The sequence below is a fragment of the Schistocerca nitens genome, chromosome 6 (assembly GCF_023898315.1).
Source record: "Schistocerca nitens isolate TAMUIC-IGC-003100 chromosome 6, iqSchNite1.1, whole genome shotgun sequence".
Lineage (NCBI taxonomy): Eukaryota > Metazoa > Arthropoda > Insecta > Orthoptera > Acrididae > Schistocerca > Schistocerca nitens.
This window is the reverse complement of record NC_064619.1, coordinates 245,380,847-245,393,026: the sequence shown is the minus strand read 5'-3', so window position 1 is coordinate 245,393,026 and position 12,180 is coordinate 245,380,847. Positions and strand designations below refer to the sequence as shown.

General features: G+C 42.7%; 1 protein-coding gene across 3 annotated transcripts in view; it reads right to left on the bottom strand.

The window, feature by feature from the left end:
• Positions 1-12,180, bottom strand: part of LOC126262211 (trafficking protein particle complex subunit 8) — a 309,618-nt gene that overhangs the window by 60,565 nt on the left and 236,873 nt on the right. For all 3 annotated transcript variants that reach the window (XM_049958637.1, XM_049958638.1, XM_049958639.1), the window contains one exon: positions 3,161-3,305. In XM_049958637.1, the coding sequence (XP_049814594.1) occupies positions 3,161-3,305 (145 nt within the window). The remainder of the gene's footprint in view (positions 1-3,160; positions 3,306-12,180) is intronic.

Genomic DNA, 12,180 nt, shown 5'->3' with positions numbered 1-12,180 from the left:
TGCAGAAATGAGTACTCTGTCCTCCATTGAGCAAATAGGCACAGGATGACAGGAGAAGCCTCTCAATTGCTCTACCCCTGGGGCAGGTAATTGCAGAGCCCCAAAGCACATTGTGGGCATTAAAATCACCACAAATAATGAATGGCTGGGGGAGCTGTGTAAGAAGGTCGGTGAGGGCCGCTTCATCAAGAGCATCATGTGGGGGCAAGTAAAGTGAGCATACAGTCAATGGATGACGCACGTGCATGGACACAGCGACGGCCTGTCGAGTCGTCGTAAGTGAGAGAGGCGAGGAATGGTAGTCCGTCCTGACGAAAATACCTACGCCTCCTCTAGCTCTCTCTCCACTCAGGTCGTCCTTTTTATGGAGTGTATAGCCTCGTATCTCAGGGGAGTATGATGGATGGAAATACGTCTCCTGGAGACAGAGACACAGTGGTCTACCCTGAGAAAGTAGACGAAGTTCCTCCACATGCGTCCTGAACCCTTGCAAGTTCCACTGGAGTATGGGAGCCATCTATGTTGGGGGTAGCACCTTCATCCTGTCTCTCCGACGGGGTGGGGAGACCGCAGCAGGTGGAGGGGCAGGCGTGGGACGAGATGATTGCCCCACACATACATCGTACTCCATCAACTCTGGGGAAGAGTCAGATGAAGCCTCGCGTAAAACAACATCCGCATGGTCGGATGGTTTACCACGGGATTTGACCCGCTGTTGCTGCTGCACAGTAGCTTTCTGTGGCTTGGTGGACTTTGGGGGAGCGGATGTGGGAGTGGTAATTGGCGCACTGGGCTTGGGGACAACCTCAGCTGTTGGAGGCGCGAGGGGCTGGACCAAGTCCGCCACTGTACCTTTGTCTGCCGTGCGAGGAGGGGCTACTGGCTCTGGAACATTGGCTGCGTTGCAAGTGCACTGACAGCTACAGGTGTTAGTGCCAACACTCACCACCTCAGTCTGCGTTGAGGCATCGACTTTTGGAGTAGGCTTCTGTGCCAGGGATGCAAAAGATGTAGCAAATGTGGGAGGTTGCATCGACTTATAAATCTTCTTGGCCTCACCATAGGGGATACGCTTGGTTGTTTTTATTTCCTGGACCTTGCGTTCCTCTAAAAATATGCGGCAGTCCCTACTCCAAACAGGGTGGTTCCCAGAGCAATTAATACATTTAGCCAGAGACGAGCAACCAACTCCTTCATGAGCAGCTTGACCACAATTTCCACAAGTCGCTTCGCCTTTACAGCCTAAGGTGGTATGCCCAAAACGCTGGCATTTGAAACAGCGCATTGGGGCCGGGAAATAAGGCCTCACACTAAGGCGAAGGAAGCCAGCTTTAACATGTTCGGGAAGTTTTGTGCTACTGAAGGTCAGAATAAAGGAGTCGGATTTGACAAGAGTGCCATCAGCCCTCTTCATGATGTGTTGGACATCAACGATACCTTCCGGAGCCCACTCACGTTGCAGTTCTTCCTTGGGAATATCAGCTAGATCCCGGCATGTCACAACACCTTTGCTATAGTTCAAGGTGCTGTGCAGTTCAGTGTCTATGGCATACTCTCCAAGGCATTTAGCAGATTGGAGGTTAGTTGCTTGCTGAGAAGTGGAAGTTTCCACTAGCAAGGTCCCATTACGTAAGCGCTTCACCGATTTTAAGGAGCCACAGATTCCCTCCAATCCCTTTTGAATATAGAAGGGCGAAACCTTCTCGAAACTACCCTCCTTCCGTTTCACAATGAGAAACACATTCGGATCACCAGAATGCATTCTGTTACCTAAGACTGGACTTTTCAAAGAAGCGCCGGAGTCAGGGGGACTGACTGCACGGGCCCTCTTAAGAGACTGGGTGTTAGAACATTCCAGCGGCCCACCCTTTCCGCTGGGAGGAAGAAAAGAGGATTTCGAAGGATCCATCTCGGTCCCACGAGCAGCTAGGGAACTAGAAGTCCACCTAGACAGAGCCCCGCGTGCCTAGGTAAGCCTTATACAACTGAGGTGCGGCAGGTTCCCCAGAGGTTGCCCGCTATCGACTGTTCCACCTCAACAGCCATGCATCTCATCGGCGCGCAGCACACCTTGAGATTGAGGGTTTTTTTATAGAGGTTAATTCCATCCTCGCGATCCGGGCGGTCAAGCCAAGATCCCCATTCCCTGAGACACACAACGTTCCACCGCCGCGCCGCACGGTGGTCGTTGAAGTATGCCCAGAGGTTACGGTGACAGGGGACTGGCGGCGCTTACCAGTCCCCAGCTCAGGAACCCCGGGGTCGCCAAGCCCGTACCCAGCAAATGAATGCTGAGCCCCTGGGGGCATGCTTGGATGGGTATGGCAAGAATTTGATTACCGTATTGACATCTGCCGGGTCACTCATGGTTCGCATATCGAATGTTTGTATATATATAAACTTTCAGAGTTTCTCTTCAAAATGGCAATATGTATGACACCTGTACAATGTTTACTTCTTGTGCAATAAATAACTGAAAGTGTTCCCGGACTTTATGTAAACTGTGTACTGATCAAATAAAATTTTTCTATAAGATCATTTTAGCAGAAAGCTGTATGTACCTCAGATACATGCCATCCATCATCTGTTCATGCCATGCTGTCTTCAACCCAGAACTTTGTTTCTTCTTTCACCTGCAAACTTTCAGTATCAGGCAATTAGGCATTTTTTGCTACGGGACTTCATACACCTTTTTCAGCATCCAACTGTTAGTGTTTATGTACATTGCAGTGCCCAACTGGTGTCACAGTGTGACTAGCTCTCTTACTTGCTACAGTCCAATTTCATTCAATAATGGCAAAAAATCAGATTTTATCTTGTCTATTTCAGTTTTTGCAATCCTTTTCACATGTCCTATGGCTTTATTTAGTTTTTTGTCTAACACAATGAACTAATACTGGCATATAAAGTAGGTCATAGGGTAATGTCCTGTTGTCCACACTTGATCCTATGGTCATGAAAATGTCATCATCTAGATTTATATGGTAATTTCTGGTCAACAAAAAAGGAAATTAAAACAACATGTTGATACCAAAGTTTCCAATTACATTTGATCAGTGTCACACACTGAAAGTGTGATAATGAAAATAGTGAAAGATCTGCTTCTAAGTAATAACACTTTTGCTATGTAAAATTCAATAATAATTTGAAGCAAGCTCACCTGATTAACATTTTTAATTTGTAGTGCCAGATTCAAAACTTGGCTACTCTCGTCAGTGGAGGCTACACAACTGTTTGTTGCCATAGATGTACACTGAACTGAACCCAAAACGGTTATCTCCCATGAATGTCTTACTAATCGATACCTGTAACACGTGGTAATACCAACTCATATTTGGTACAGAAATCACTTTAAATCGAGCTACACATAATGAACATATCTTTATAAATAAAATAAACTATTACTTCTTAAATGAAAAAGGGTAGCAAATGCACGATGTTAATTGCTAAGAAGGAAGGAAGGAAGGAAGGAAGGAAGGAAGGAAGGAAGGAAAGAAGGTAGATTAGCACTTAACATCCTGTTAACATCATGGTTATTGGAGATGGAGAACAAGCTTGGTAAGGATGTAATTTAACTGTGACAGTAACCTTGCATTCAAAAGTCCCCAAATAAATGTGACGTTTTAAATGACTACAGTAAAAAGTCTTAAGGATGAGAGACATAATGAAATATTTACATAATTATATAAAAACATATTTTACTGCTGGCAGAAAGTCTATGATTATGTCACAACTTCATATAGACAAGAAAATGGTCATTTAGTACCACAAGAAACTAATAATATTTATTTATATAACAGAGGGAAACATTCCACGTGGGAAAAAATATATCTAAAAACAAAGATGATGTGACTTACCAAACGAAAGTGCTGGCAGGTCGATACACACACACACACACACACACACACACACACACACACACAAAATCAAGCTTTCGCAACCAACGGTTGCTTCATCAGGAAAGAGGGAAGGAGAGGGAAAGACGAAAGGATGTGGGTTTTAAGGGAGAGGGTAAGGAGTCATTCCAGTCCCGGGAGCGGAAAGACTTACCTTAGGGGGAAAAAAGGACAGGTATACGCGTGCGCGCGCACACACACACACACACGCACACACGCACACACGCACGCGCACACGCATACGCACATGCACACATCCATCCGCACATACACAGACACAAGCAGACCTCTGTAAAGGCAAAGAGTTTGGGCACATTAGTCAAAGGTAGGTGGAGAAGCGGACAATGCGCAAGTAAGCAATGTTGTAATAAATGGTGACATACTGCCACCCCTAATAGTGTACAATGTGTTCCACTGTTCCACCAGAGCCAAGGAGGACGCAGATCTGTCCTGCAATACCATTTGCACCAGATGTCGATCTTCTTGGCGGGTGTTCCGAGTGGTGCGACTTGACGCATCTCGTCGTATTCTATGGCCTTCAGTAAACCATTCTGCACATACTCGTTGCACAGCCGAAACACTTTGTCCCACACAAGCAGCAATTTCCTGGATGGATGGAACACATTCTCTCATGCCAATAATGCATCCTCTTTGAAACTCACCGATTTGAAGATACGGTGCGCGCATACATCTGTGAAGCATCATGCATATCTGTTGAAGTCACATTGGTCCGTTACCTTCCGTTTATTCCGACAACAGGAGCCACAGGCACATTTTACCATCAGGTGGTGTTACGCTGCAATCTTTATGTTGTACTTGAACTGTGGGCTGACTTGGTTCAAATGGTAATCGTTTGTGCAGAACATAGTAATGTACACATCCAGTGAATATGAATGTCCTGTCTCCAGTCATTCAAGATGTTCTGTTTTTCTTTCTGAAGATGAGTGTACATAGGCTCCCATCAATCATTTTTAATTTTGTTCTTTGTCTGAAGTACTTTGGTCATGTATATCAATACATTTACTTAGTTAAGGTTGCAAAAAAGTAACTCACTCATAGGTTCATGAAGAATAGATTGTGGAGTATCTGTGCTGTACAAAAGCTTCATGACAAGATTCTCTAGAGCCTAGTCTGCATTCAATCCTGAGTATCCTTTTTTTGTAGCAGCAATATTCTGTTCTGCACCAGAATTCTGTATTTCTGCACAGTAGCTACTGTAGGGATAGATTGTCCCACAATATACAGTTTTCAATGTGTGCTTGGGCACCTGGCTAAGAAGTTACATATCATTACTGATTTTATACTGCACAACACTAATATGTTTAACCATCAGAGGTCTGAGTCCAGATTGACACCAAAGACTTTACAGCTGTCTGCTTCATCTGCCATTATTCCATGGACATCGTTTACACATGAGTGATGTAAGCTTCTGCTTGCAAATATTAGCTTCTAGGATTTACTTTCATTGATCTTAGTCTCTTATCATGGGAAGATGTACTTAATTCTAATAGCACCAGCCAACAAAAATTCACACTTGAGTTGAAGGGATGCATAATGTCATTAACACATCCAAGGAAAAGGAAAGGACCAAGAACTGAGCCCTGAGGAATTCCTTGTATCACTGCTTCACTGTAGGATTTGAAAGTTACTACCTTATTATCAATTTGATATCTAAGTTTAATATAATGTTTCAGATTCATCAGTTACTTGGCTAGAAGTATCACTGACACATTATTGATACCATATGGCCTCATTTTCCTTAGAATAAGCCAATGTTTTACATAATTAAAAGATTTTCTCAGGTCAAGAAATATTACAACAATTTGTGTACTCTGTTCTCTACAACAGTATGCTTCATGGAAGAATATGGTAATAGCAGTGGTTGCACTTGGCTATTTCTTCTATCAATACTGAAATTCAGTAAGCATTTTGTGTCTAGAGAGGAAGGCAGCAAGCTGAGATAGGATACTGTTATTTTACTGAAGGTAGGATTAGTGACATTGTTCTATAATTTGAAACTTTCTCCTTACTTCCCTTTTCATACATCTTACTTATTTTTAAAACATTTGGATGTAAGTTTTCTCTAATACTGCTGTTCATAGGATAGGTTTTGATAAATTGCCACTAAATTATCAATGCTGTTTGTCAGTATTGAACTCCTGGGCTACATATGCTGGAGGGATTCTGATTAAAACTCGTTTGTAAAGTACAGCCTAAAATTTTACATGTATAAGTTGTTTCTGATGTAACATAACAAACACTTTTGATTGCAACATAAGATTGCTCTATTCATATTAGCCATTTTACTTATATATAGCTCTCATTGTGCAATTCAAATTTTCACTTTTGGTTCCTGTTTTAGAAATTATGCTACCACCACAAACATTTATTGAATGTCAAACCCACCTCTTATCCACAGGGGCATAGTAAGTTACGTGGGAATAGTTTCCATGAATTGACCCCGCCAAGCCTGGTGGAGAGAAACGTTCACCTTAATTTTTATACCATTTCTTTAAAGCTTTGACGCAAATTATGTATTTTGATTGAAGCACGGGGTCAAAATATCTTGACTGTAACTAGTTTTGCTTAAAAGACAGTGTTTTAATTACTATCAATTAATTAAACCATCAGTAAGAATAGATTGATAATTCCTGTAATACTTTGCCTGGACTAAATCCAACTTCAGTTTTGTAATCCTCTGATAAAACAGAATTGTTTGATGCATATCACAATACGAGGGGGGGAGTGGGGTGGTCGAAAAGATTCTAGCCTAACAAATAAAGAATGACAGAAATTTCATAATACCAATTTATTTTTCAATACACTTGCAGGCACACTCAGATAACTTCTGCAAACTATTCAAATAAAAGGTCTTTGATTTCGAGTCTAACCAAGCATTCACAGCATCAATCACTGAATCTTTTTTTAGGTATTGGAAAAGAAAAAAGTCTGATGGAGCCAAATCTGGAGAACATGACAGATGACAACGATTTGAACCCATGGTCATGCAGAGTTTCAAGTGTTGCGAGGGCTTTGTGCACCAGTGCGTTGTCCTGATGCAAAAGAGCTCCACGCACCAATTTTCTGTGCCATTTTTTCTTTCTCTCTTCTCCCAAATGGCGCAGGAGGATGCAATAGTATGATGCATTGAGAGATATGCCCTTTTGCAAGTAATCCACAATAATTACCCTTTCTGCATCCCAGAAGACCAATGCTATCACGTTACCAGCTGATTTTTGCACCCGGAATTTGTACGGGTTAGGGGATGAAGGTGGTTTCCAGTTTTGTGACTTGTTTTGTCTCAGGATCAAAGTGGTAAATCCACGTTTTGTCCATTGTCACATACCTTGCAAGAAAGCTGTCTTCATCCATTTCAAATTGGCAGACAATTTCTTCACAACACTGCACACACTCCCGTGTCCAATTTGCATTCAAGTCTTTCGGGAACACTGAGATGAAACTTTCCACATTCCCAAAATATCCATAACACTGTCATGAGCACACCCATGGGAGATTCCAATGTGCTGCAACATTGTTCGATGACCCTGCAAAATCGTATCGTGAATTGCAGTCACTGTTTCATCAGTGGCAACAGTGACAGGCCTTCCACTCCTTGGTGCATCTTGCTCACTTGTTCTTCCATGTTGAACACCCAGTTTTTCACTGTTGCATAAGGCGCAGCACTGTCCTGAAGCGTATTCCGCATGTCCCCTGCAATTTCCTTTGGTGTCATTCCCTTCAAATGAAGATATTCAATAAGAGCATGGTTCTTGATTCTCTTGATATTCACCATTTTGCTTACACTGTGGTATACAATGCATCCTAGAGGCAAAAGTAACGAAGATGGAGCCATCAAATTTGACTTGCACACCCACAAAGGGTCACCACAAATGTAGCTGGTGGTGTTTGTGCGAGACATTACGGTAACTAGGGCTCTTTTCAACTGCCCCAAGTAATATTGTCTGATTTTTATCTTCACATTTTTCTAGCAATTTTTGTTTTTGTATATTTTCAGACCTTCCACCCCGTTTTTTAATTCAGTTCAATCAAAATATTACAAACATGATTTGCATGTATACAGAACCGGCAATTTTTGAGATGTTACCGAGTCAGTTGGATGGGCTTAATTCCTTTTTAGAAACCATCAGCAAAATTAGAATTATATGAATCTTAATTTGAATCAGAAGACCACTGTAATTCTGACGTAAAACTCAAATTATGCCTGAACAATTTCATCACAAGTCACCATGTCAAAAGCACATCCCTCAGCTGGAGACAGCAGTTTTGGCACAATATGAGTAGCAACCAAACAGTTTGACAGCTACAGATGTGCATACTTTCAGGATAGCACGATATTTTCATCTTCTTTTTTGCTTGGTATGAAAGTTGCAACACTGATTGCAGCAATATATTTAACTATATCTTATTTTTATTGCTAGTTTTGCTTGGGAACCAACCACAACTAACATTCCAAAGTTAAATGGAGCTGTGGACCTGCAACCCTCGAGGAAAATTGACCCAACCAAGAAAAGATTATCCACAGAAGTTGCGGAACTGGGATTTTACATTATTATCGAGGCCTTGTAGTACTGCTGTGTCAAATGAATGTAGCTGGACCTGAAATTAAGGGGATCAGTTATTACATTTGCACATTTCTTTACCATCATACTTGAGATACCATCCATCCAGATGAGTATTTGCTCTAATTTTTGTGTTGCTTGAGCCTGACACAATGTGTGATTTTATATGGTCTCAGCCTGCAAATCTATAATGGGGCTGATTGGTCAAAAGGAGAGATCAAGTACTTATTGAACAAATTACATATTCCATTTGCACCTTTTACTAAGTTGTCCTCAAGCCTAATGTTGGCTGGTTTACTGCACATCTTACTGACAGTTATTCAATGTTTATTTATCAGTCTCCAGGATGTCTTACTTATGTTTGGATGCACTATGGCATCGCTGTTTTGGTCGTAGGGCTAAATACTGGCCCATCCAACCAGTTAGCCAGTTTAGTTTATAATAAAATGCACAAATTATACCTCCTATGCTGGGATGCCAATGATTGCATTTGTAGGTCAAGTAATATAGAAAATCTTTTAAACACACTGTATGTCAAGACAACACTCATGAAAAAATGAATAAGACTCTTAATGACTAGTCACTAAGGGCTAGCACAGTGACCATCCCTGCATAACTCACAGAGTAAAGATTAACAAATAAATTGCTATAAACTAGGAGTAAACAGTATTGAGTTAATAGATAAAACACAGTACTCCTGGCAGCTGGCATCGAACTAATTTTACATAACGAAATCTAACACTTGTGGCACGATACTTGTGTGAAACACTTCCGCACTACAGCGTACAGAACTGCTGGGTTGCTAAAACAGCCCCCTTTGCAGAGTGCCACCCAGGAAGCCAGGAAGTGTGCGAGGAACTGGGCGTGTCTACCAGATCTCATGGGGTGCTGGTGTCATAGTTGCTGTTGCTGGACCAGGTGTTGGGAGAGGCTGCATCTGTCAAGTCTCAGTGGGGTGTGGCTCATTGAAGACATATGCCAGGATGAACCTGTCTATTATGATGGCTGTGTGTTTGCCACTGACCAGAATGTTGCATGGTGCGACCTCCCCTCTTGACAACAAGATGCGGCCTTGTGTATGGTTGTTGCAGGGCTGGTTTGACACCATCAGTACGCAACATCATGAGTGTGCACATACTGTGATCTTTGTGGACAAACGTGGTGACAGTTCCCTGTCTGGATACCTGTGGTGGTCAGATCTTTTTGACATGATCTCCGAGGTAACCAATGAAGGTAGATGGCTCTGTATCAGGCTGCAAAGCCACATCTATAAATTCGCCAGGTACTATTAGTGATTCTCCGTACACCATTCCTGCAGAGGAACCAGTTTGTATGCATTCTGTAGGCTAGGTACACCCACTGGCAGAGTTCCTGTCCACCCAGTGGTGTGGCACATTAGAGCTGCTTTTAGTGTTCAGTGCATTGCTGGCCTGGTGGTAGCTGGTTGCTTTGTGACGAGTCATGCTACAGAATGCTGCGATTTTAGTGAACAATTCTGCTTTGAACTGCTTGCCACAATCTGCTGTAATATGCTGAGGACAGCTGAAACATGATAACCAGTTCAGCATACAGGCATGTGCCAGAGTTTCCACATAGATTTGTCCACAGTTGCTACTTCTGGCCAATGTATGAACAGGTCAGTCATTTCCAGCAGGTACTGTTGACCATTTGATGATAGTAGGGGCTCATGATGTCCATGTGCACATGAGTGAAACGTGGTAGTGTTGGGAAAGTTGCTGATCAGCGCATGTATATGCCTGCTAACCTCGTAACGCTGACACTGTACACATCATGTGCACTCACGGCAGTCTTTCTTCATTCCTGGACACAAGAAGTGATCTATGATGAGGCATAACATATATCACACACCAAGGTGACACAGGTTGTGGAAATATTCAAAGGCCTTCTTCCAAAATCCTGCTGGTAAAAATTGCCACGGCTTTACTGTTGACACGCACAGTATAACTAGATGCCTGTGCCAGGAATGTTGACTAACTGCAACTCTAATGATGATATTGTTTCCCGCAACAGCTCCTGCAGTTCCTGGTCAGTACGTTGTGCTTCTGTAATGTGTATGGTGGAAACACTGCTGACCCAGGAGGGACAGTCTGCTACTACATTCTCAATCCTGGATGTGTTGAATGTTGATGCTAAATTGTGTAATAAACGTAAGCTGGTTATGCTGCCACAGCGAACAATTGATGTTTTGCCAAAATCCATGTGTGAGCCACTTGTAGTCGGTAAAGATTGTGAACTCTAAAGTATTTGACTGCCTCGTATATCACTAACAGTTCATGGTCATAAGTGGTACACTTCTGTTGATATGTTGACAGTTTCTGTGAGAAAAAGCTAGAGGCTGCCACACATCATTGTTGTGTTGCTGCAACACAACATCTACGGCAGTCTGGCTCGCATCTTCCACCAATGCTCTGTCCAAGTTACTGCTGCATTCCTTTTACATTTTGGACCTGCGAACACAGCTGTCAATGATTCTTGAATTTCTGCTACTCGTGGTAGATGCCGATGAAACAAAATTAGAATCCCTAGCAATTCTTGCAGCTCCATAACTGTGGGGATCTTCAAAATGGCTTCCACTTTGTAGGTAGTGGTAAGGAGAGGAAAAATCGATTTCTGGCTGACCAAAAATACATTTTGCTGTGTTCAGAACAACACCATATTCGTTCAGCCATTTTAAAACTTCTGACTGGCAATGTTGTTCTATTGAGGCTAGAATACCAGTATGTCATCAAGGTAAGCAAAACAGAGTGGCATGTCTCGCAACATGGAATTGATAAATCTTAGCCATGTCTGCACTGCACTCCTGAGGCTAAACATCAGGAATTTGCTTTCAAATAGACCAAATGATGTAATTATGGCCATCTTCAGGATGCCTTTCTTAGCAAATGGCATCTGCATATATGCCTTTCCACAGTCCAACACACTGTACAGGCAGGCACCACTCAACTCAAAGCTGTAACTGCGGAGTAGCAGCACTGGATAATAATCTGGCACTGTACAGGTGTTAAGCACTCTACAGTCACTGCAAGGGCACCATGAACCGTACTTCCTTGGTACTAGATGCAGCAATGACGACCATGGACAACTGGATGGTCACATGATGTTCTCTTGAATCATGCTGTCAAATTCTGTCTTTGCAACTGCTAAGCAATCTGGAGTTAACCTTCACAGCCTACACCCCAGTGGGGATCCCTCAGGAGTGTTTACATAGTGCTTGGTGTTAGGCTTCACATTTTTAGGCATACCAGACAGTCTTGTAAGTGCAGGAAAACATTGTTCAAACTAGGTGCAGTGTACTCCCCAGCTGTGGCTTTAGTCATTTTGTCAAATTGGGTTAATGCCTGGTGCTGGAAGAACACAGCCGTTAGTCCAGTGGTTCAGTTGACCAAGGTACTTCACATTTTTAGGCATTCCAGACGGTCTTGTATGTGCAGGAAAACATTGTTCAGAGTAGGTGCAGTGTACTCCCCAGCTGTGGCTTTAATCATTTTGGCAAATTGGGTCAATGCCTGGTGCTGGAAGAACACAGCCGTTAGTCCGGTGGTTCAGTTGACCAAGGTATGTTTTAGTGATATCAGGCAGAAGGTTGTAATATGCCAGGAAGTCCGCTCTAATTATTAGCTCTGTGACATCTGCGATTGTGAAGTTCCACACAAATGCTCACCATAGGTCTTGGTGCAGCTCAA